General features: G+C 36.1%; 1 protein-coding gene across 1 annotated transcript; it reads left to right on the forward strand.

Moving 5' to 3' along the window:
- Positions 1 to 13,663: 13,663 nt before the first annotated feature.
- On the forward strand, positions 13,664 to 25,693 carry scn2b (sodium channel, voltage-gated, type II, beta; the record flags this gene model as incomplete). The annotated part of the gene is made up of 4 exons (XM_079247028.1): positions 13,664 to 13,742; positions 24,499 to 24,659; positions 24,752 to 24,968; positions 25,497 to 25,693. The coding sequence occupies 4 exons, from the start codon at positions 13,664 to 13,666 to the stop codon at positions 25,691 to 25,693; spliced, it is 654 nt and encodes a 217-aa protein (XP_079103154.1).
- Positions 25,694 to 26,169: the final 476 nt, after the last annotated feature.

Here is a 26,169-nt window from a genome sequence, read left to right on the forward strand (position 1 = left end):
CACATAAAATTTTCAGAAGATGCAGGTGGTCCATTCAGTTTCTTTTATCAACATAGCCAAGCAGCATTTTCTGTTTGTTGCATGCTGTGTGCCACTTGAAAAGTGACCACTTATCTTTGTTTCTTTGTGTGGTTATTCAAATAACTTTCTATCCCTGTATGTGTCCCTGTATTTCTGGTTAATTCAGTTGCTACAGTCATAGCAAAATGTTTTTGGAAGTAGGTCTAACCCTGTTTTTTGACTGCACTGCCATGCACTAATGTTTGTTCATGTGCACGTGATTCTGTTGTGGTCCATGTCCAAAAATAAGGCTCTCCCAAAAATGCCTGTGTAATTTCAGCCCTGCATTAATCCTTGATATTAATAATTTAATCAGTGTTTGCTAGATGAATCAACTGCCAAACAATTGTAGTTATTCTCTTGCATCTGCTTATCTGGTTAGAAATGAAGACAGCCTAGATCTGTATCTGCTGTATAGCATCCATAGCAGGAGCAAACTAATATGATATATTGTCAACTGACTTTAATGTATTTGTCAGCTCTGAACAAGAGGCTGGTTATCTTTAACAACATATTGGCTGAAAGATTGCTGTGGCCAGATGACATTTGGGAAAACATCTAGCATGGTATATGTAATATTTGCTCCCAGTCAGGACTGATGAGTACCGGCCGATGGAGGATAAAAAAGTACACACCTAACTGGGTTGAGTTGTTTTTGTGAAGCTCATAGCAGCATATAATAGTTGAAGTGCTTATTTTTTTTAACTTGAGGATATATGTGACTGGACATAAACAAAATTATTAATACTGTGTAGTGTCCTTTATATTTAATCTTGCACAATTAAAATACACACCAATTAACCTACATAAAGAACAACATGGGTTTACCATATTCTCTCCACATCATTGTTTCAATGTCTTGCAGCTTCTGATTTGGCAGATAGCCTGAAAGACATTCTTGGTTGGGAATTTTGTGACTATGGCACTGATGTAGCTGTGTATTTTTTTCTTTTTTTACCATGGATTTGTCAATGTCCATAATGTTTTCTTTTATTCATTCATTCATTCATTTTCTGGACCGCTTAATCCAATTCAGGGTCGCGGGGAAGCTGGAGCCTATCCCAGCTGGCTTTGGGCGATAGGCAGGGTACACCCTGGACAGCTCGCCAGTCCATCGCAGTGTTTTGTTTTAGTCAAGGGTAAAAATTTCTACCATCATAAATAGGTCTTGTAACAGCCTTGGATGCATTAGGAATTTATTGTGAGGATTTATTTTTTCATAAAAAGCCTCCTTTGCCTCACCAGTAGCCACTCCAAACTGCGGTTAACCGCAATTTGAACTCAAGAGGACAAAAACTCAATAAATCAGCAAAAGCATGTTCAGTGAGCAACACTGAGAGCTACACTCCTTGTCACCTTGACAGATGAATGACACATCTCCTTGTTATCCCATTGAACATCTTTACTTTTATCATTTCTCTACCTCTGTCTCATCCCCTAAACCTCTGTTCTCATTTGTCTTCATTTCTTCCTCTTGCACAAGGTCTGCCTTGTGTTTCTTATAACTAATGAGTTCCTTCTTACACATCTCAGAATTGTACTCCCAGCTCCCTTAACTTCTTTTGCTTTTTTTCTCCCACCTTTGCTTTCTTCTCCTTGCTTTTGTCCTCACATGCTTTGGGTTATTTGAGGACGTGGTATAGCATCATGTCTCAGGCCACTGGAGGACTTTTAGAAGTCAACAAGAGAGAGATGTCCTGGTCTCACGGGCTCCCCTGCACACACACACAAGCTCGCACACACACATATTTAATTACGCACATACCCATGTTAAGCTCTCAAATTCTACTCAAAGAACTGAACTCCCACAAGGCAATATACCACAAAGAGAAAAACAAAGAGATGGAATATTTTCTCGCAGTCCTCCACTTTCCATCTTTTTCTCTCTTCCTTTCCTCTCGCTGTAGTCTTCAGTAGTTCTCGGCAGTGCAGTACAAACATGCCAACTGATCAAAGAGTCTGGGGTTTTAGAAGCGAGGGACAAGTTGGACGTGTGCGGAAGACAAGATGAGAAAAGAAGGAAAAAGTACCAGGGCTGTCAGTCAACTAGCTTATCATATTCAGTGGGGCTTGGGTTTACCTAGTGGTCCATCACATGTACTATCTTTTTTTTTTTTTTTTTTTTTTTTTTTTTTTAAATCTAAATTTTATAACTGAGAAAAGGAGGTGTCTAACTGATTCGTGATACTTGTAAAAGTACAATTTACACACACAGCAGAAGTTTGGCCAAATTCGAACAATAATAGCATCACTTTTACCTACATTCCCTACAATAATAATTAGTGTGTAAAGCAGCCTAAAGTCAACGTGACACTCAAGTTGCTTTTGTCTCATGTGTAATCAAATGTGAAATGAAAAGTGTATTCATCAGTGAAAGCTACACTAGACCAAATTTGTTTCCACATGAACCAACACAGTCACTAAATACTTTTTTTTAAAGAGCATTTTATCTTGAATACTGATGCTTGTGTTTAATAAAAGCTTGTCAAGGGAATTTGTTTTTAAAAAAGAAGAAGTCAAATTAATGTTGTAATGATAGCATTCGCTTCCATTGAAATTCAGTGTGAACTGCGATGTCACAGCGCCCTCCTCTGGATCCACAGAGAAACGCATTCACAGAGTGCCATTCTGTGCATGCAGACAAGAGCTGGACTGGAGGGGGTCTTTCTATACTGTGATTTTGTGGTGAAAATGAAAAAAACAACCAACTACTCATACATTTTCTTAATACTGTAGGAAAATAAGAATGAAATCCATAAACTGATCAGTGAGATTTGGATTAAGAGTGAGGATTGAAGTTGTGTTAAGAGTTTCACATCACATAGGTTTATCAAATGCAGACTCTCGCAATCACAGAGACGCCTCCCAATGATTTACCACTTTCTGTGGCCCCCTTCCCGTGACTCCCCTTCCAGGCAACAGTGGATTGGATGTGGTTATCAGCTGTGTTCACACCTGATGCCCTGGGAGACCCCGTTTCCCCTTCCTACCCAATTGTGTTCCTTATGTTTTGACTGCCTGAGCTTATTTGTATTGGGGGTTTTTTGTCAGAACCCCAGACTACCTTTGGTGGGGCAGTGCAGAGACTTCCTCAACCACCTGTTACTTCATGTTTTCTTTCTAATCTGCAGATATGGCGCCCTGTGACCAGTCTATTAATGATAAATAAATTACTGATTCTGATTCTGATAATGTTTTATTTATTTACCAACAATGGAAAAAATGTGGAAATACTGTAATGCAAAGCAGAAAAGAGAATGAAGAAACATACATTAACACCATGTATACTTAACTCACCAGAAATAAAGCAGAGCGTCCTCTAAAACTTTCCTTTTAAAAAATATCATGTATCCTATATGACCAGATAGATTAATCACATAAACATTTTTTTTTTTTTTTTTTTTTTTTTTTTATTTGCACAAAATAACAATACCAAAGACAGGCAAAAAAAAAAAAAAAGAGAGAATACAGTCCAGGAAGAGGGAAAAAGCCAAACTGGCTTATTTAAAGTCTCCAGAAATGGCACCCTGTGTCGAGCTACGCTGCAGTTTGCCTAAATCTTGTGTGTTTGAAATTGTGCATTTCTACTCTGGTCAGCTTGTAGTGCAAGTCAGATTTCTTTGTGCTAGAACACCAGTCCATTAATGATAAATAACTTATTGATTCTGATTCTGATTGTTTTATTACTTGTGACTTGGATTAAAACCACTGAATAAAAAGAAAACATTTTTTAAAAGAAAACTAAAACAAAAAGAAAAAGAAATGAAAGTGATTAAAAAGGACCAGGAACAACAAGAACAAGGAGGATAGCTTAGCTCCTTGTCATGGGAGAAAGGGAGAGTGCCTTGTAAATTATACCACAGGGAATAGTGCAATGGAGACACAGTGCTAAATGTCAGTGTTAGGGTCAAAGTTGAGTCCTTATGAGGTAAAAAAAAAAAAAAGAAAAATTCTGAAGTTGTGAAAATGATGAAGTTTAAAAAGTGATTACATATTTATTTTAGAATTTGACTAGAGTAGTTATATAAACTTTTTATTTTCTAACAATTCCTGTATCATGCAAACAACTTTGGTGCGAAACGTAGGGATTTGTGTTAGGTTGATTCCATTTTTTTTGTTTTGACAATGCTTCTTGGCAAAATTTCTTATTCTTTGAAGAGCATGTTCATTTCCCTTTTAAATGCTGCCACGTGTTTTTAAATAAAATCCATTTGTGGTATGAACAACAGAGCTGATTGTCAGGATTGCACGTAATAAAATTTTGCCAAATCATCTTTGCCAATGCCAAACTGCTCATATTGCCATTTATTTCTCTTCTGTTGACAAACCCAAAAACTCTGAAAAACAGCAGGTTACTTCACAGATGATTTGTTCGAGTGCATCAAAAAATGTGTCTTAAGAATTTGTAAATAAATTTGTATAGATAAATAAAGTAAATTAATACTTTGAATTTGCTTTTCTCAACGATTATTTAATTAAATTGTGAAGTTTAAGCAAATTTAATAGGAAAAGCATTTTCATACTTACATTCTGTACCACTTTCTGAAAATTAGGTCCACAATTACTGGAATTACTTTTTACTGAAACCTAGAAAGATATCTTTCCATTAGATGACACATTGTCACAACCAGAAATTTGCTGGAGTTGTGTTTAGATGTTGGGTGAGACAAAAGATGATACAAAAAGTTCACTGCAATATACACTAAATCAATACTACAAGTACTTGAACATTTATTTATCAACAAAGGGAAAAATGTGGAAATAATGTAAAGCAAAGCAGAAAAGAGAATGAAGAAACATACAACACCATGTATACTTGACTCACCAGAAATAAAGCAGAGCTTCCTCTAAGAGTTCCTATTCAACAAAATATTTTGTGAACAGGTAGATTAATCACATAAACTATTTATTTATTTATTTATTTATTTTATTTGCACAAAATAACAAAGCCACAGATAGTCCAAACAAAAAAAAAAAAAAAAGAATACAGTGCAGAAAGAAGCAAAAAAAAAAAAAAACGGCTTATTTAAAGCCTCCTCCATAAAGAAACCAAACAAACAATTTAATTTTCAATTCAACTTTATTTATTTAAAACCTGGTAACAATTTAAACAATTAAAAGAAACAATGACATTTATTCCTATGAAGCATAAAAGAACAATTTGAATGGGATGCTAATATGCTCCATTAATTATTAAATTATTTCTTAAAAGACTTTTAAAATTTTTAACGAAAGAACAATGGCTTGGCAAATAAGAATGTTTGTTCCAAACTGTTGTACTCCTGAATCTAATGGAAAAATTGACCTCGACGAGTAAGATACTTAAGAGGATGAAGATCTTTAGACTTGTGGGTCCTGTATAAATGAATACATGAGTTTGTTTTAAAAAATGTATTGAAGTATTTAGGAACGTTGACCTCAACTGACAAAATATTATAAATAAAAATGCATATTTGAAAAGTATTGCTTTCATAAACTGTCAAAATTTTGCATATCTGGAATAAAGGGGCAGAAGAAATGTGTGGTTCTGATCCAGATACTGTTGTAACGAAGCATTTCTGAAGCAGTAACATTTTGTTGAGAGTTGTAGGCAAAGCGCTTCCCCATAACATATTGCAATATCTGAGACATGGATACACAGGAGAGAAGTATTTTTTATATTTAGTGATAATTTGTTTCATTTGAACCATGCTTTAAAGGCAACGAAACCAGCATTTGCATACTCAATGTGATAAGTTTGAGTGAGACAGAACCAGGGTGGAGTCATCTGCAAACATAATTGGTGAAAGCACATTTGTAACATTGAATAAGTCATATATAAATAAGGAACAACAGAGGTCCAAGAATGGACCCCTGTGGGACCCATTAATCTAAATTAGCTCTGCTGGAAGAGCAAACCTTCACAGAAACAAACTGAGTTCTATTGGAAAGATAATTTGATCATCATTTACAGGTAACACGCCTAAGGACATATTTATGTAATTTAGCTAATATTATTTTGTGGTTTACAGTATCAAAAGCTTTAGAGAAATCTTAAAAGATTTTACAAGTAAATTCATTATTTTCTTTTTTTTTTTTTTTTTTTTTTTTTTTTTTTTTTTTTTCATTATTCATTATTTTCAAGAGCAGTTGTAACTTTGTCAACCAGATTAAGCAGTTTTAGCCTCTCTTCATTGGCTGCCTGTTGAATCTAGAATAGAATTTAAAATCTTTCTCCTTACATATAAAGCCCTCCACAACCAAGCACCACTATATATCAAAGACCTCATAGTTCCTTATATACCAAGCAGAGTACTTCGTTCCCAGACTGCAGGCTTACTTGTGGTTCCTAGAGTCTCAAAGAGCCGAGCAGGAGGCAGAGCCTTTGGTTATCAGGCCCCTCTCTTATGGAATAAGCTCCCAGTTAGTGTTAGGGAAGCAGACACCCTCCCCACCTTTAAGACTAGGCTGAAGACTTATCTTTTTGATAAGTCCTATAGCTAGGGATAGTTAGCATCCCTTAGTTATGCTGTTATAGGTTTAGATTGCTGAGGGACATTTCCTGATACACTGAGCTTCTTTCTTTTTCCATTTCTCTCTCTCTTAACCCCCCCCCCCTCCCCCCCTAACAGTGTTGCATCATTAACATGTATGTCTCCTGTCTCAGCAGGTCTCCTTGGCCGGGAGTAGCAGTTCCTGTTGTCTGTTGTCTTTCTGTCCTCTTCCCCCCACACAGCAGAGGCAGATGGCTGCCTGTCCTTGAGCCGGGTTCTGCCGGAGGTTTCCTTCCTGTTAAAAGGGAGTTTTTTCCTTCCCACTGTTGCCAGTATGCTTGCTCAGGATGGGAGATTGAGTTGGACTCAACTCAATCTGTTGGTTTCCTTATATAGGCTATTATGAATTGGCCTTCATTATGTTTTCCCCTCTGTCTGTAAAGCGTCTTGAGATGGCATTGCCGTGATTTGACGCTATATAAATAAAGTTGAATTGAATTGAATTGAATTGAATTAAGTAAAGTCATATAAGTGGAATGATTTTTACAAAAAGCGTACTGTTGACTATTAAGAATTGCACTACAGTCTAAATGAGACATAATCCTATTTAAACAAATTCTTCTGATATCTTTGAAAAACATGGTATAATAGATATGGGTCTGTAATTGTTAACATAAGATTGATCATCGGCTTTGAATAGGGGAATAACTTTAGCAGTTTTCAAATCTTTAGGTCTGCGATGAACTGGCGAGCTGTCCAGGGTGTACCCTGCCTTTTGCCTAAAGAAAGACTCTCATGAACTTTTAATGTGCCAATTCAACTTTATTTTCCTCATATAGATTATCCCATAAGGCCCCAGGAAGCATGTCTTTAACTTTACCAATAGTTTTCTGACTAATATTTCTTTTATATAATACTTTCTTTGTTTTTTTTCTGCTCTATTTGCTCCATTAGCATTTATCGATGAGAATTGGAAAAATAGGACAATGGTCAGACAAATAAGAATACAAAATACCAGATGTCATGCTTTCAGACAAGGATTTGGTTAGCATGTTATCAATTAAGGTTGCTGAATTTCTATTTAAATGAGTAGGTTTATGAATAAGAGGAAAAAAGTATGTTTAGAAAATCCCCGATACATGCTTCAGAATTATGTTTGAGATGATTATAATGAAGTCCCCCAAGATATAGCCAGACTTTCTCTTGTGGTTTATAAGGTCAAGCAAAGAGGACAAACTCTCATTAAAATCTCTGATAACAGAAGAAGATGGTTGATAAATAACGCCAGCAAACATTGTTTTCCAAGAAAAGAATTAGAAAACTATAGAAAAAGAGATTCAACATCAGCCCTCTCTGTTTTCAAAGAGAAGTCATCCCTTATTTTTGTATCATAATTAGCATGAACAAAGATACTCTCCCTCCAGATCTGTTACCTCTTACACGATGAACTGCAGCATAGTTTGGTCATTTAAACATATCTTTTGAGTTGTCTGAGAGCCATGATTTAGATAAAGCAAAAACAGAAAACCCATGTTTAAGTGATGACAGGTAATGTCAGGTAATGTAATCATCATATTTTCTCAACAAACTTCTAATGTTCAAATGTAAGGTAGTAAAAATATTAGCAGGCATAGAAATGCATAAATCATTGAACTGAGATTAATTAACATGTTTACAGATATTTGAGAAATTGAAAACAAATGGGCACATGGATTAGCAATCAGATAATGGAACCAAGATACAACTCTTCAGAAAAGTGTTTGAAAAAAAAAACCTTAATATTCAACTGTAAAATAGCTTGAAATAGCAAAAGAACAAAGTCTCAAACGTTGAAAAATTTTCACATTCAAGTAATAAAATATTGCTGCTTCTAAAAAATGAACCCATTGGCAATGTCATACATCAAAATTTTAAAAGGTAGAACCTGAAATAATATATAACGGCAGATAGCAATTAACTGTCAAGATTAACATAATATATAATTATAAAATCCAGTCATGGTCATAAAGACACATGAATCCATGTAGAAAGTCAAAGGCAAGTAGTGGATTTATCACTGAAATCTATACAGAAGAATTTTCACTACAATCAAAAAGTAATTGTAGGATTTAATGCATAAACAGTGACATCACATTATAGTGTGAGAAGCTCGATCATCCAGGAGGAAATCAGAGGAGAGCTGCTTCTCATCTGCATCGAGAGGAGCCAGATGAGGTGGCTCTGGCATCTGGGTGTCTCCTGGATGCCTCCCTGGTGAGGTGTCCCATGCAAATCCCTGTGGGAGGAGACCCAAAACATGCTGGAGGGATTATATCTCTCAGCTGCCGTGGAAACACCTCAGAATCTCCCCCAAGGAGCTGGCGAATGTGGCTGGGGAGAAGGAAGTCTGGGCTTCCCTGCAGCCCCCACAAACAAACCCCAGATAAGTGGCAGAAAATGGATGGATGGATGAACGGTATCATTTGTTTCATGTCTTCAGCTTTAAAAAGATTAACAGACCTTCTTGGATGTATCATCAACAAAGTCAACATACAGCACATAAACATGAAATGAGTCAAGTGTATTTTGTCTTCAGTGGTAACAGGGTTGCTGTTGCATAGGTCACCGAACAAAAAAAAAAAACAACATCTAATTATGGCAGGTTTTGTGATGAATTAATCTTGAGTAATTGTAATTGCAAACAAAACAGATACTTGAGTTGTGTCTGTATCTGTAGTACTGCTGCATTTTATCAGAGAAGCTGTCTGAAATGCTGCTCCCATCACAATGCTGGGTGGTCTCCTTTTCCGTCTCCTGCCCCTCTATTGTATTTGGATGCTGTACCATCACCTAACTCAGCTGCACCAGTTAAACGAGTTATTAGACTGATACTGGCCAGCAGCACTCACGCAAGCAGCACTGTGACAGAGCAGAAAAGTGTCAGAAAGGAAAAGGAGCAATGTGGAGATAGGTTAGGCAGCAAATGAAACAACGCCAAGCTGTATAATCTGCAGTGGTAACACAGTCATTTTATATAAGCAGATAAAAGATAATGAAAAGGAAAAAACTGAGTTACAGAAACAGAGAAGAAATAATTCACCCTTCTCCCTGACAGACCCAGACCACCGACCCAATTCACCTTTTCTTTATTTGGCCTATAGTCCCCAAGAGCAGTGGAGATTAATAACCTAAATAAAAAAGAATCACCAAAGCATTATTACTAAAATTATATTACATTATGTAATATATTTCTCACCCTACTGGTTAAAAAGTGTCAGTATCAGTATTAGTATCATCAACACTCGGCATTTATATACTTGGTATCAGTTCAATACCAAATCATACAGTATTGCATGCTATTCTGTACCACTGCAGTATTTATTCTGCTTATTGTGTTTATTTCTCCATGCTTTGCACACTCTCATTTTGTCTCTCATTTTGGTTTAAATGAGAGACAAGTATGTAAAATAAAATTATGAGTCACTTTAGTGTCATGAATATAAGACTTTGTCTTCCGATGGCTTTGTTTGTGGTGATTCTGAGTTCAGTTGTTCATTTCGAAGTTTGACATAAAGGTATTTTCCTTTTTCTAATTTTATGAATTATTAAAGGTTTCATAAAAATTCATAATTGCTTAATTAGGAGAAAATAGAATCTGTGAGCCACGGAAACATTTCCAGAAAGGCATCCACACAATTCCAGAGAAACTGCTGCAGTAATATCACCAGGCCTGTAAGTGGTGCTGCAGCACTGCCACAGAAATACACCCTCCTCCTCTCATCAGCACCGTTGTATTCACAACATACTGTATATCTGGTCAAGTACATTTGAATATAATAAGTGTCCACTTTGCATATGCTGGTCTACTTGGGAATATTGTTCCTGTAGAAAACCTGTTGCAGCCAAGCAGAAGATTCTGGAACCTACTTCTTCAGATCCCTGACAAGAGCCAAGCCTGCATCTACAACCCCCACAAGATCAGCTGAATAATCTTTCTTTCTGCCCGCTTGTCCCTCCTACTATTCAGTTTGTCAGCTAGCTTCTTCTTTCACTAAATAATATTTCTTGGGTGCACACTTTTAGCTTCTATCTGATCTCTGACTCTGTGATCCAGCCATTTCTGACACCACATCTATTGTATTTTAGAAGAGACTAAAATGCTTCTGAACTCCCAAAAGACCAGTTCTGTGTAGACAAAATGTCAAAATAACAAAAAACTGCATCAGAATTATCTAACCTCATCCACAGCAGCCTTATGGAGAATTATTTGAGAGCTGGAAGGGTCAGTTCTCCTCAGGAAGCCACATCTTCAAAAGATTCTGGACCCTAATGAAGGAAGTTGCGACATGTATGTAGTTACTTTAGCATTTTTCAGCATAACTGTTTATATGTTAAGGATCACAGTTGGTTAGAATATATCAACCATAGGTAGCATTTTCAATGATGCACTGCTTCTAGATAAAATAGAAATAAAGCTAAATATTTTAGCTTTGCATATTCTTCAAAACAAAGTAAGAATCCCATGAAGAAAATAAATTGTCAAATCCCATGTGAGTAAGCTAGAGTAAACAAACAAACTGGAGCAAGAGGTGTCAACCTCCAGCAAGTGTCAACAACATGGGTGAAGGTGGAAAAAATTTCCGCTGTGAGTATGTGTGTGCGCACACACAAACAAGTTTGACCCACCGGAGTGTAATTGTTGAGGCAGCTGGTGCCAACTCAAGTAAACAAGAAGATAATGATATAACACGCCCAATGGGCAACACACACAAACACACATCATTGTGTGGTGTGACTGTGTTGGCAAAGTTCCAGGCTGACAGGAAGTGACATCCTTTAAACATGACTTAACAGAGCTGGTCATTAGCTTTCTAAGTTGTTATACAGTGTCTGTATTAAAATGTTTGGGCACATTTTAAACATTTTTGGGAGGTTTTTCATGTCTTTCCTGTAAAATCCAGACATGTCTAACAATCAGTTTGTACATCCAGGTGTTTAGCTAACTTGCAAATAAAATCATCCAGATCTTCCAGTATGCTGAACTGTGGAATTATGTTGTTTGCATTGACTTGCTTTGTAGGGCCAAACTAAAAATTTTTTTAATTCAGTCCCAGCACTGCAGCATATTATTCATTTCACTTTATTTAAAATTAACTATTTAAAGTAGGCTATGTCAGTTATTTGAAAATCAGATGTTGCATTTCTATCAGGTCATAGACGTCATCATCTGGTTGTATGCGTTTTGTATGTGATTTTTATTTTATTTTTTATTTTTTACATCAAATAAAAAAATGTTTCCAATACTGAATTGTATCAAAATGAAAACTATTTTGCTTTGACAGGCTTTCTACTGTCTACCTATAGTCTATATATCTTGCCCAACTGTGGTAAGCAGTGCTGCTTTCACAACCAAAGAGCGGTTATCAGTCCAAGTTCTTCTTCACCCTTTAAATTTTCAAATTCTTTTCTATCCTTTCTTCCTCTTACTGACTTGGCAACAAGTCACATTCTCACTTTTAATGGTTTTCTGTAGGACAGAAACGTCATAGGAGCAGTGTTGTTCCCTCTGCAGCGGTACTCTTTAATAAAATTTAGGATTTTAAATTATTTTTATCTATTAATGTAACTATTTATTGATTTTTGACTTTGCGAGCCATTTTAGATTTCAGAACATCCGTTCATGTGTATATTTTGTTACCGTCTTCTTTGATACCAAACATGAAATTGCTGTACAACAAATCTACCTACAGGTACAAAATAAAGCCAGCTGAACTGGACTGAACTCTCCTCTCCTCATTCTTAAAATCTGACAACACAAATTTGCTGAGATTGCAGATTATTAGTCTGTACAAAGAATTATAATTCACAATTTTCCGCATTCAATCTGCAACTCATCTCCATCCCTTTTATTGGACATGTTCTCACCAAATACACACCCTAGTTGTGTAATATTTACTCTTCACTTTAAACAAATAGTAGGGTAAAATGAGTAGGAAGCAGATATTTGCTTTTTATCTCTCACTGTCTTCTTTCCTACCTACAATCCAGGAAGGATGGGATGGAATAAAGGAGAAATGTTGGGATGGGCTCTGTTTAATTTTCTGTGTGTCTGCATGGCAGCTTGATTTTGCTTTTAGGGATCCCCTCAAGGATCATGAAGTTCACCTTAGTGTTTATTCTGCTGGTTGTGGTAAATGGTGGTCGTTATTCTCCTGGGGTTCAATGTGCTCTGGGATATTGCCCTTCAGGTGTGCTGGAGAGGACAATTTGGAAATAAAATATCCTCTACTGTGTAGTTTACTAATGCAAAAAGTATACTCGACCCTACCTAATGAGCCATGAGTCACATGGTAGCACCAAGTGTTTTTATCACCTGTTTATTATATATATATATATATATATATATATATATATATATATATATATATATATATATATATATATATATATATACACATGTATATGGTATATATATATATACCCGTGTATATATATGTATATACATATATATACATGGGTATTTTTTTTATTTCGTTTTTTTAAAATTCTTAGAATAATAATTATCTTAATTTGTAACAAAATATATATATATATATATATATATATATATATATATATATATATATATATATATAATGAAAATAAATGTCAAGCAGTGTTTCTGTAAACAGGCTAAGTGAAGCCAGGTTAAATTAAGAAGATTTTTTTTCTTCAATTCTAAAATAAATTTAAAACATAAAAATGTCTGCATCACCTTCATTTTCCAGTTAATCGTTTTCTTAATGGTTTGCTTGTTTGTTTTGCCTGATGTATTGTTACCAGCACCAGTTACTTTTGACAAGTAATCTGTTTTAAATCTCCCCTATAGGAGGAGACACCTTCCACCTGATGTCCTCTGTTTTCAGCCATGCTCTCCATCGCCAATAGAGCGACAACCATAAGATCAACCGTCATAAGGCTATAGACACTGCCAGCTATGTCCTGCCTCTAAAACAAAATATACAGTTTTTAGAATTATTACGCACAAAGCAAGAGCCAGACCCTCTACTCTTTAATTTTATTTTGTTACCCTTTTTCTAGGGATACATCCTCTTTATTTGGTTGGCTGTTGATTTTTTTTTTTTTTTATTTAATAAGGAGAAGGGAAGAAAATGTCTTCGCCCGCGCAGGAGAGGAGGTCTGGCGTTGAGCTGGCGAGCGCGCTGCTGCTGCTGCTGCTCTCGCTCTCGGGTAAGACATTTAACTGCAAAAGCGATCCACAATCTGATACATTAACACACCGACCAGAGGCACGATGGGACAACACCTCATTTTATTCTTCACTTGCATCCGAATTGTTGTGTCAGTGGGCTATACGATGGAGGAAGAAGTGGGAGTCGCAGAGAGAGGGTTTAGATGTAGGCTAATATGAGATTACGTCGTTTGCTTATTAAACCATATTTCCCCACCTTTCAGCCAAAGCCTCGCATTTAAACGTCGTTATCGTCCACTGTAAAAAAAACAAAACAAAAAACAAAAAAACTGATTCCTGTTTTTCTTTTATTCTTGGATTGATTATTCACACCGTAATGTCCCTGTTTGGCCTTTTGACAGCAACATATGTGTGCTGGTTTAGGACATTTTAGAACATTACGATGCACAATATCCAAATAAAGATTTGCCAACTCTGTTCATATAATGCGAGGTTTCTGTGATGCTATGACATCCAATGCTGACTAATAAACAGAATAGGACACTAATAGATTGTTAATAATGTGCTTTTGATTTTAACACAAGCTCATAAGACTACGAACTTATGTAAATACGTGTATACCCATAAAAGATGAAAGACAAAAGACTCAGTACGAAATGACGTCCTTAAAACATCATTACACAATCTGGATGGACAGTGGTGTAATTGGGAAATTTCTAATGAGGTTAGCAAGATCAAATACAAATTAATAAGGAGGTTTATTGGTACATAGTACTGCAGTGCAAAGCAGGATTATTGTTAACTTTGGTGGAAGTCTAATTTGACTCCCCAGGTGGCACTTCATGTGATTGACAGGTCACTGGAGGAGGAGGACAGAAAGGTCTGTCCACACCCACATATACTTATAAAGAGGTTTCTTAATTAGCCATCCTTTTAAAACCTTGGAATTTGGCTCAGATGTTTAGAAGAGATTTTTTTTCTAGTACAGTACAACTACTAATGTTATAAATGGTTATTAACATGATGTCAGTGTGAAGATGTAGCAGCACAAATCTTTTTATATGTAGAATGGGATTAGTTTTAATGTCATTTGATGAAGCCATGTGATATTTAGTTTTTCCCTGTATGCATTTAGAGACTTCTCATCAACTCAGGTAATCAGGTTTTCCAAGTTGGAACTCTAAATAAACAATAACGATGCTCAAAGATCACCTTGGGATCCAAGTTACTTGGTCCTGAGTTCTGTCAGCGGTACTGTCTTTTAGGGTAACAGAGGGTTTCCATTAAATTGTCATACCCCACAACTCTGCACATATTTCCCATGCTGATTAGACACAGATAGATATGTAACAGTGGCTCTAATGATCAAATATATTTGTACCACTTGGTGTCAATAATTCCTAAAACAGAAACCTTTAACTCTACTCAGTTTAATTTCTACTGCACTTAAATGCATTAGAGCGAGTCTGAGTGTTTTAAATTATTCATTCATTCATTCATTCATTCATTCATTCATTCTCTTTATCTTTGAGTTTGGATTTTGGCCAAGTAAAACAATTAAACTAAAATATTAGTGGTTAGCTACAGATTTTGGAGTGAACAATGGAATTTCAGGCGCGGCCCTGTCATTATAGATGAGCTAATTTACAAGGAATGAGATATTAGGAAACTATTTTTAATGTCACGATCTTTTGTTTTAAATTATTGTACAGTGCAGTCTCTAGGATGCAATGTTCTTTCGTGAGAAACATGAAAGTCTAAGTTCAGCATTTTTATGTCACACTAGCTCCCCCTCCTCTCAAATGTATGTACCCAAATCTTTGGAGGCTAAAATAATAATAATAAACACTAAATATATACAGGTCTACACAGGAACACCCACACTGTAAGAAAATATTTAGAAAACACTAGGAAGCATGGAGATGTAAACACCTGAAGTGGTTTTTGTCATCAAGTTATGTTTAGACCATTTTTTCTACAAATACAGTTAATTTAAGACAAGGAAACATTCCTGACCCACTCTCCATGCAAAAAGAGAAAAACAGAGAGATAATATTAAACGTTATGAAAGTAATTGATACAATCATTTCATTTATTTGAAATAATGAAAGAATCATATAATAAATAAAGAAACATACTAAGCTACAAACACTTAGTCCTTCTCTTTGATTACAAAGAGCAGCCTTTTCTAAATGGAAGACATAGCAAAAAAAATGACCTAGTTCCTAATCATTTCAACTTTACAAGTGCACTTTTCATTATCTAATAAAAGTAAATTGTATTAATTGCATTGTAGATAGGTCTGATACCTTCACATTCACCTTCACAGTCACCTAAAAAAGAAAACTGGATAGTTATGAAAGTAATTGATACAATAATTTCATTTATTTGAAATAATGAAAGAATCATATAATAAACAAAGAAACATACTTAGCTACAAACACTTAGTCCTTCTCTTTGATTTCAAATTTATTTGAAATAATGAAACAATCATATTTACCTAAAAAAGAAAACTGGATAGTGTTAGATCTATATATATTTTTTGTCGTTCTTTTAATCACTAACTCATTCCAAGCCAAATCTGTTTTGTCAACATAAGATGTTTTTACTGCAGCTCAACTGCAGAATTAGAGCTTCCACAGAGAAGCACCAGAGGGCAGCAGCAGATTGTAATAAGGAGGCACCAAACATGTTGGTGTGGGATTATAACACAGAAATGTGCAAATGTGAGTTGAGTTCATCGGAAATGTAACATCTGAGCTTCAAAAAAAAACAAGAAAAACAAGAAAAATGAAATTATGTAAAAGAGTTGTGGCACATCAGAAGTGTCTACAGACATTGTGGTTAGTTCCATGCCTGCATACAAGGAGATCCTGAGCTAAAATCCCAGCAGTCTTATCTTCTCTGCAATAGTATCTTAACACGTCACATCACAATCCATTCAAATTGATCTTTTTCCACTAAAAATAACAGATCCATGCTGCAGTTTCACATTTGCATTCATCATACAGTACCCCAAAGGCACCTGATTGGTGTTACATTTATTCTGCTGCATAGACGAACACAATAGAATGACTTATCTTAAAATTATCGCAAAATATGTGGCATAGTTAGGTTAAATTTATTGACTCATATAAGAAATAATCCAGAAGATAGTGACTGTATCCCTGTGATGATCAAATCTGTAACTCTTGTATAAATCGCCTGTACCTCTTTGAGTTGTGATATTTATACAGTGTTAGTACCAACCAGCTCCCAAAACTACAACAAACACAACTGCTGACTTTTTTCACATTTGCGACATTATTAACTTAGAGTGAACCCTGGGACACTCCAAGTCTGAAGGTTTTAAAATCTTAAGGTTTAAAAAGCCTACTGTTGATAAAGTGGACTTTAAAGTGGTCAGACTTTATGACTAGCACATGGAGACAAGGTTGTCAATAATTCATAATGGTGAAAGTGGAGGGGATAAGAGGACATGAAAGAGGCAATACATTTTAAGCCATGTTGCTGAGGTCAATAGTTTCCATGTTGTTTAGTATGTTCTAGCGCTTATGTCATTATTGAAATTGGAAGAACGAACTGAACAATATGTTCCCGTCTGTGATTTTCTCGTTTTTTTTTTCTTTGTTGTTCATATATCATTGATACTGCAGCAACACAGATCGTGCTGACCGACACTGCAACATTTTTACTTGTTATTTCACAGAGTTCTCAGAATCAGTCATTTCCCAGCATAGTGATGACATAATGACAGAAAGCTTTAACCATCTCATTGGATTTCTGCAGCTCCCCCTAGAATCTGAAACAGTCTTTTCTTTCTTGCTTTTTTTTTCCTGCAATGAGCTGTACTGGCCTCCAGCTGCTGCAGTGCGCAGGATGCAGTATGTCTTCTCTATGGCAGGGGGCACTAGAGACAACCCCAGACATATGAAATGTATCTAACAAGGATCACGAGACAAAAATACAAAAGAAGCTTGCTTGGGTTTAACAAGCAAGGCTCTTTTGTGAGTTCTAATTTGCAGCTTCTCACACCTAAAGGGTACATGTCAAAATTAAGTACTCAGATGTGAAGATGAAGTTGACAGTAAATGAATTACAATAGATGTCTTGACCTAATCTTGCAAGTCACGAGTGTATATAATGTTTTGGCCCAGAGAAACAATTGCCTGACCAGCAGGCCTTGCCCAACCAAATAAAAAGAAAGCACAGAAACCACAGTGAAATTATACCTGGTATTATCATTGAGGGAATAAACACCAAGTTAAATTGATCTGTCAGGATTGCGAAGACTTATTTATTTGAAAGATCCTCTCAATACTTAGCACCAGATTTTGTGCTCTTAAGCAGTTTTAAATCATTTTTAGAGTGGGACTTAACTGTTTGTTGATTAATAAAGTTTTACTTGGAGATGCTAAACTGAGCTGTGATTCGTTTAGTGCAGACTCTTACACTCATTTCTTTACACACCATCTGTCTTGTTGAAACTAAAAAACATTCCTACATAACATCAACATAAAAGTCTACTTAATAAATCTCTCATCTGTAAGGTCTAATCCACATTTTCATACTTATTGCCATATATTTTTGTACTACTTTCTACTTTTTTAAATGCATAGCTGGATATATTTTCTTTGTTGTTGTTTTTTTTTTTTCATTTTGTGACAACCTTTTAAAAAAATTAGATTAGCTGAATTTTTTAAGAGGTGGCAAAATAGGCTACATGGTACATGGCTGCACTAAAATTTCATATTATTATTATATGGCTCAGCATATTATACTGTGAATTGTGAGAAGATGACCTTTATCTTGACATCAGCCTTAAACATGGTATTTTAACTCTATAAGTTTAAAAATGTTACAACGACTTGTGAAAAGTGCTTCAAAATGGCAAAGTAATGTACATACAGTACACATGCCTTCAGGCTAGCTAGCTAGCTACCTAGCTAGATAGATAGATAGATAGCTAGATAGATAGATAGATAGAAACTTTGCATACTATTTTAACTCAAACAATATCAATTAATGCAGTAAAAGGGCTTCAAGGTTTGTTCTTCACACATATAGTACATCAGTCTAATCCTTTTTAACAGCATGCAGCAGCTGGTTCCACAGTAAAAAGATAATTTAAAAGGTCGTTTCAGAATGAAGGCTTGGAAGCTTTTTCAGTTTACATGTTTTCCTTTTCTATGCAGAGATATGAAGAAAATATATGAAAAAATAATAAATAAAAAATACATCCCTTTTTAAAAAAAAACAAATAAAAAAGAAAATCAAGATGTTAGTTTGAAAAGCCACTTGAATAACGTGGCTCTCAGTCTACACTAATGATTAGTTTAGATATTGAAAAAATACAAAAATTAGATGTAATTAATTTTAATCCTAATAGATTTTATCTCACAATATCCAGATAAGATGATGGTCAAAGGAATCATTTTAGTGCCTGAAAAAAACACATTATTAAAAATTAAACCAACTGATAAGTTTAAAGCAAACCGACTGAGGGTTCAACCAAAAACAAAGATGTGAAAAAATGATAATCGTCCCAAACTGGTAAGTGTCTTCATCCATACTGTAAACACTACAGAGTGACATTCAGAAATGTGCTCTCCACAATATTGCATCCACCAGCCTGTCAGGACACAGACACTAAAGAACACCTTGTGCATCACTCAGAGTTGTCAGATTAGAAAAAAAAACAACATTTGATGCCCTGGGAAAAGAACGGGTTGACCTTTTTCATTAAAATCATCCAAAATGAGCATAAAAAACTAACATAAACATAACTACTAGCACAGGCAGACGGGGTTTGCCTTTTTACAGTAATTATATTTGTTTTCTGCTAAAAAAGAAATCAAACGGAAAACGTTGATTAAAATACACACACTGTCGTTACACAAAGAAAAGACAATGACATTAATCTGCCCTTGTTTTACCTTTTCTGTACTGACCTTGTAATATAGGAGAAGAATTGAGTAAAACAGTGGAGTAAGCCACAGCAAAGCATAGGGTACTAGAAAGTGAGGATGGTAATGTGGTGGTGGTGATGGTGTTTGGGGGGTGGGGGTTTAGAGGCATGAGTGGAGGTAAGGGAGGTGGACAAAGATGGGGTAGGAAAGAAAGAACAGGGAGGGGCAGAGAGGGGGAGGAGTCACATGGGGGTGCTTCACTGCAGTATTTCATCTGGTAGCAAGTCTCTGCATCTGCCCCTCTTTCTCGCTATCCACAGGACTGCTGAGTCAGCAGGAGCGTGAAGCTGTACCAAACAGCCTTTTCTCACTACATTTATGTGTGCCTCATGGTAACCAGGCACATATGTCTGTAGCATTTACACGTCTACATGTGTGGGGCACCAACAGAGGTCTCTACTTGAAAGCATGTCTGTGTGCACCATGGAAAAATAATTTAGTCTGCATGATAACATGGACATAGCATGGTTAGCAGAGTTAGCTCACTGCTGACTGCGCACACCTCACAAGGGGTGTGTATGCATGTATGTGAGAGAGCATGAAGCAGGTCCTACACTGCATTCACACATTTGAATTTGGTGGAGTGTGCGCATGGAAAATTGTATGTATATGTGTGCATAAATTATATATATGGCGTGGGTGGAGATGTAGAAAGTGCAACAAGGGTGTGTGTGTGTGTGTGTGTGTGTGTGTGGTGCAGAGAGGCAGGCCTGTGGAGTGGTGCAGCAGCAGTGGGAAGGGAGCCAGAAACACTCTACTGCAGAGGAGAGATTGGTGCAGAGTCCCATCCCTCACACTCACAAACACACACTTGGATGCTGAGAAGGCCTTCTATCTGGGGAGTGTAAGCTGAAGCTTTGACAAAATGTTTCAGAACAGGACGAAACATGTGGGACCTAGACAATGGTTTCCTGTCATTTATGAAGTAAATTGTGAAGTTACAATACTGTAGAAAAACTGCAAAAGTTTTCAAGCTGCCCTGGGTAAAGTGCTATTAAGTTTGAACAATTATGGGAGTTAATACCTGATTTCTGATCGACATATGGTTAAAGATGGCATCTTTTGTTTCTGAAGTTTAAGCAAAATAACTCGATAAGACATAGCTTCATCTAAAGTTTTGTTAACCGCAGATTAAATTCTGTGATATTGTTCATGCACTGGTCTTCTAAAATCTACCAACAGAATGATTGGATTCCATTATGTGCAGTTAGATAAAGGCTATCGCAAAGCTTTCCACTTATTCCTCTGGAGGTTGGCCATTTTGAGTTGTATGTTTTGGGATCATAACGTAAAGTTTACATAGTCATCTATTTATCCTCTTACTGTTCCACCAGTAAAGTCAATTATGCTGTTGACTATAACATATAACATATAAAAGCATGATCAATCTACTCCCATGCTCAAGAGTTTGAGAGGTGTCCCCCAATAAAATTGTGCACCTTTTTTGTTTGTTGCTTTCCAAACCAAAACACTTTCAGAGAGTTTTATTTGAACTTTTCCAGTTCACAAAATGTTTGTCTCAAATTCTTCTGAATTGTCCAGTTGATTGTTTATTAGCTGATTGGAATTGTCAAAATATTGCTGCTGGAAGTTTTCTTCTCATGACTTTTCCATAGAGTCATGTGCAGGTGCAGTTGGAATGTGACATATTTCATCATCACTCCAATGTGTTACATTTTTCTGATCTTTTGAAGCCAAACAAGTTTTTTTATTTGTCTTTCTTGTAGTCCTTCCAGCAGTTGAAATTGCAGAGGTTTTCAGGTTATTGGTTTTAATTTTTTAATCATGTCACTGATGGTTAAGCCTAGATTCCTCCAAAAGTCATATACACTGTACAGTAAGTACCGGTTGTATGATGGAGCTAAATGATGGACTGTGTTGTTTGTCAGAGGTCTGAACTAGATTTATTGCCCATGACTTCACTGGAGCTATAAATCTTACAAAGTCAGCAATTGTTAACCAATCAATTTTGGTATTACCATAGATGATCAGTGACTTCGCTTAAACTTGAAAATTTGACATTTAACAAGATTCCTGCCAAGGCATGTTTAATGAAATTGAAAAAAAAAGTGTTTCTTTAATTTCAGTTGAGTGAAACATTTATTTTTTCCTTGTTTAGATTTAACTCTCTTATAAATGTACTAAAGACTGTCTAGATTGTACTGTTATTTCTATAAATTTAGATTTAAAATCTAATGCTATTTAATTTCTAGAATCATGCTGTTATTACATAACAGCAAGTGTGAATGCGATAATGTGTAATTACTGATGTATAATGCAAAAAAGCTGAAGATGTCACTGAAATTAGTAGAAAAACCTGTTAATTTTCAAGTGGTGAAACGTAAGATGAATTTGTCATGGATTAGTGAGCAGCATGATGTTTAGATAGTTTTAGGGTAATCTAGTGGCAATTTAAGGGAGCATTTTTAATTTTTTGAATTTATGGTGTGGAATTGTAATTTCATTATGATATGATAGTTTTGGTGTGTAGAAAGCACAGCGAAATCTTATTATCACCACCATTGTACAGTGAATAACCATTTTATACATAAAACATCTCTGGATGTATCTCCTTCTGACAGAGGACACTGCAGCAACCCATTCCAGCACCTAGCAGACGGGCAGTATTCTTTCAAATCAGATAAAGTATGAAATAAATTGAAAGAATGAAAAATGAAGTGATAAAAATGCAGTGAGAGGAACGAATGCTTTCTTAAAGATTAAAAAGAGGAAGGAGGTGGGAAGTGGTATTGAGCAGAAGTATTAGGTAAATGTCACTTGTGGAATTTGAATTAATGACTTCCAAAGCAATAGTCTCATTAACACTAGGCCAAGTGGCGATGTAAGGGAGCGCTTTTCATGAGTAGGAAGGAATAGTATGCCAAAGTGTTGCAAAAAAAAGACAACAAAGTCAGACCATGATGTACTGGATACTAAAGGTGGTCAGTTGTTTAGACATATTAGGTAAAAGAACTACAAATATTTAAGTGTTACAAACTAAGAATTTCTTAAGAATTGGCAGCAGGCATGATGTCACAACAGTTGTAGGGCAGATCTACCATCAAGGCTTAAACACTCTTCTCTGGCCCACGGCCTATTTGACCTCTAGGCCCTAACATTCAGATAAAAAATAATAGAATAAAAGTTAATTCCGCTTTAAACAGATGAAAATTGACCATGTAAACACTTAATTCCTAATGCAAATTTCTATTCGGATTTAAACTCAATTCCAATGTATGTGGCTGGTTCATTCACATTTTAATTCAGATCTTTAAAATTACTCTGTCATGTAAACCTTAATTCAGCTCTAAATTGATTCTTGTCATTCTGTGCATGCGCGCTTGTCCTGTCACGCTTTGTTTTGCCTCCTGTATTCAGTGGTCTATCTTTTGTCTCCTTCTCAGTTGCTGCAAAAAGTGAAGTAGTATGCTCGTGATGAGCTGGTGATTCAAATTTATAATAAAAATAGCAGCGAAACTAGTACTTATTATGTAGTTTTTACAAGTTACGACTGAAATGACGAGAAGCAGAGAGCCAGCTTTGTTTATTTCTGGTATACGTCAAATGTCATGTGCACCCTCTGTCCAATTAGAATCCTTTCCAACCAACCGCTCCAAAGAGGAATTGAGTAAGGACGTGTTTCATGTAAATGTTCATTCAGAATTATTATTTTTGTGTAAACTCATAGGAGAATACGTTAATTCCAAATTATTTAATTCCGAATTATTATTTCAAATTAAAAAAAAAAAACATCATGTAACCTTATCCAGTGGGAATGGAAGCAGCTTTAATAAAAAAGTGAAGTTCCACCATTAAATTATGTAAAACTCACTGGTTTCAAAGCAGCACAGTTCAGAGTTAGATGTAGGAGCATCTCTATTTGTACATAGCTGTTGTGAGACCCTGCCACAGAGGTATAAACTGAGAGTAGTCAGTCTTATATGGCTGCAATGTACTGGACATTGGAAACTGGTTAAAAAAGAAAGAGAACCTGCAAGGCATGCTGGGAAGCTCCACCTACCAATGCCTAAGACTCTTACGCTAAGAGGCTACGACTGAGCTGATTGATTCAACAGGGTTACCCCCCTTTAGTTTTTTAAATAAGTTGCAAAAGTCTTTGCTGATACTAACTATGCTGATGTTTACAACAGTAACAAACAGACTCTGCTGCAGCACCCAGTTGGGAGCAATTAGCACAATCATGCAACTTGACACAGCGTGAATGGAAGCAGCTTCAATAAACATGAAATACCACCATGAATTTTTTTTAAACTTGCTGGTTTCAAACCAGCATGGACAAAGATATGTAGGAACTTCTTCATGTGTACGTAACTGTTATGAGACACTTCCACAGAGGTACAGACAGAAGGGTGTCAGTATTAAGAGGGCTACCATGAACTGAACACTGCAAACAGGTGCAGACCTCTAATCCCTGTTAAAGCTGTTTGCAGCTCATTATGCAAAAACTGACTAATGGCCGAGCTGATTTTTTTCAGTGTTCAATCCGCATTTGCTTTGAAGGCTTGTCATCCAATCACAAGTTATTCTTACAAAACGCTGAATATCTCAAAAACTACTAATGTTTGCCATGACAAAAGTCATTGCTTAATTCTCCTGAATGTACCAAAAAGATTAATATTTGAATGGCTGAAGTGGCACAAACGGTTAAAGAGGAGTTAAGTGCCGAAAGAGAAAAAAAACTAAAACAATAGTCACTTTCACACTGATTATCTTGATATAAAAATATAACACAAATATAGATTAAGCTAAACAGATTTTATGCACGATTCCCAGTATTAATAACAATGTTTTTTTTGGTTTGCAGGTTGTTCAAGTATGGATGTTCTTGTGGCCAGTAACATTAATGCACTTAATGGAACAACTGTCACAATTCCCTGCACGTTCACTTCCTGCTATAAAATTGACCTCACCAAGTTTGCTATGAATTGGACCTATCAGGAATCAGTTAATGACACGGAGGAAATGGTAACATGGATGGTCCTTGTGACATTTAAAATTCAAAATATTAATCTTCAAGGTCATAGCCAGTTTTCATCTTTTTTATTATCTCTCCTTAGTTTATGACTTACTTTAGGAAAAAAGGAATGGTGCCACTGCCTTCAGACCGGTTTGGAGAAAGAGTCATGTTTACAGGAAATCTGGAAAAGAATGACCTGTCAATCACTCTATCAGACGTTCAACTGGAGGATCAGGGGATTTACAACTGCTATGTGAAAAATCCCCCAGACCGCATTCAGGGACATGGAATCATTCAACTCAATGTTGTCACTGAACGTAAGTTGCAAATATTTTCTAAAAAAAATACAATTAACATCTCTATAAACCATTAGCCTTGATTTGAGGATACACTCAGTAATTTTCACAAAACTCACATTTGTACTAAAAGACAAGGTACTTTTTTAGAAAATCTTCCGAAAAATACAGATTTTGCTGCATTGTACAGCTGTAAATGCATCAAAACACTGGCCCTGCTTTGACAAAGCATACATTTTATGTGATAAGCATGCGTAAAATATTTTCTGTGTGACACTGGGTGTGTGTTTTTCCATGAGCATGTGGATGCACTTGTGATGAGTCAGCTTTTTATTTATTAATGACATGCAGAAGGTGAAACTTGGTTTCTTTGCATTTATTTTTCTCCTCCACATACACACACACTTATGCACATGGGCAAACTCCGTAGCACTTTACTTTTTCCACTCTGTTTAATCGGCCCAGCACAGCTTTTAGCCAGCATTGCTTTAGTTTTTTTTTTTTTTTTTCTCAACTAAATGCTTGACCCCCTCTTTGCCTTTTTCTCAGTTCCCCCTCCGAGAGATTCAACTATTGCAGTTGCTATTGGAGCATCAGTGGGTGGGGCATTAGCTCTACTGATCCTTTCCATGGTAGTGGTGAAATGTCTTCGCCGACACCGGAAGCAAGAACTGATTTCAGAGGAAAAGATGGAAGAGGAGGGGAAACTTGAAGCTGAAGCTGTGGCAGAAGAGGGCACCAAGTAAGGACTCTGTCCCAAACCTCCCAAATACTCAGTCAAAAAGCTAAATCATCTCACAAGATCAAACAGTTTATATGGTTGGCCCCTGTCATTTTAGTTTACACTGGTGGTTCTCCAGTTCACAAATGAAGGCATCTGTCAAAACTGCCATCACAATAGACTCTGTGCAAAGCATGCTAATGTCAGTTTAGCCACGCATCCACCTGATGAGTTGTGTCACCCCATGCTTGCTGCATGAATGCTGCAGTTTGAATAAACAGGAAAACTGCAGGGATAAGATGAGAAGCAGGTCCATCTTCAGAGGCATGAAATGGTAGAAATGGTTATAGCACTTTGTTGATGACACAATATGCTTCTGCACTAATCACTGCAGCAAGCGTTACAGCTAAGATTTTTTTTGCTTTCAGCCTATTGTCATTATAGACAATAAAGGAATTCTTTACAGACCACTGGAAATCAATACAGTTAATTAAGAACCAA

The sequence above is a fragment of the Telmatherina bonti genome, assembly GCF_933228915.1.
Source record: "Telmatherina bonti genome assembly, chromosome: 9".
In the NCBI taxonomy this organism is placed as follows: Eukaryota; Metazoa; Chordata; class Actinopteri; order Atheriniformes; family Telmatherinidae; genus Telmatherina; species Telmatherina bonti.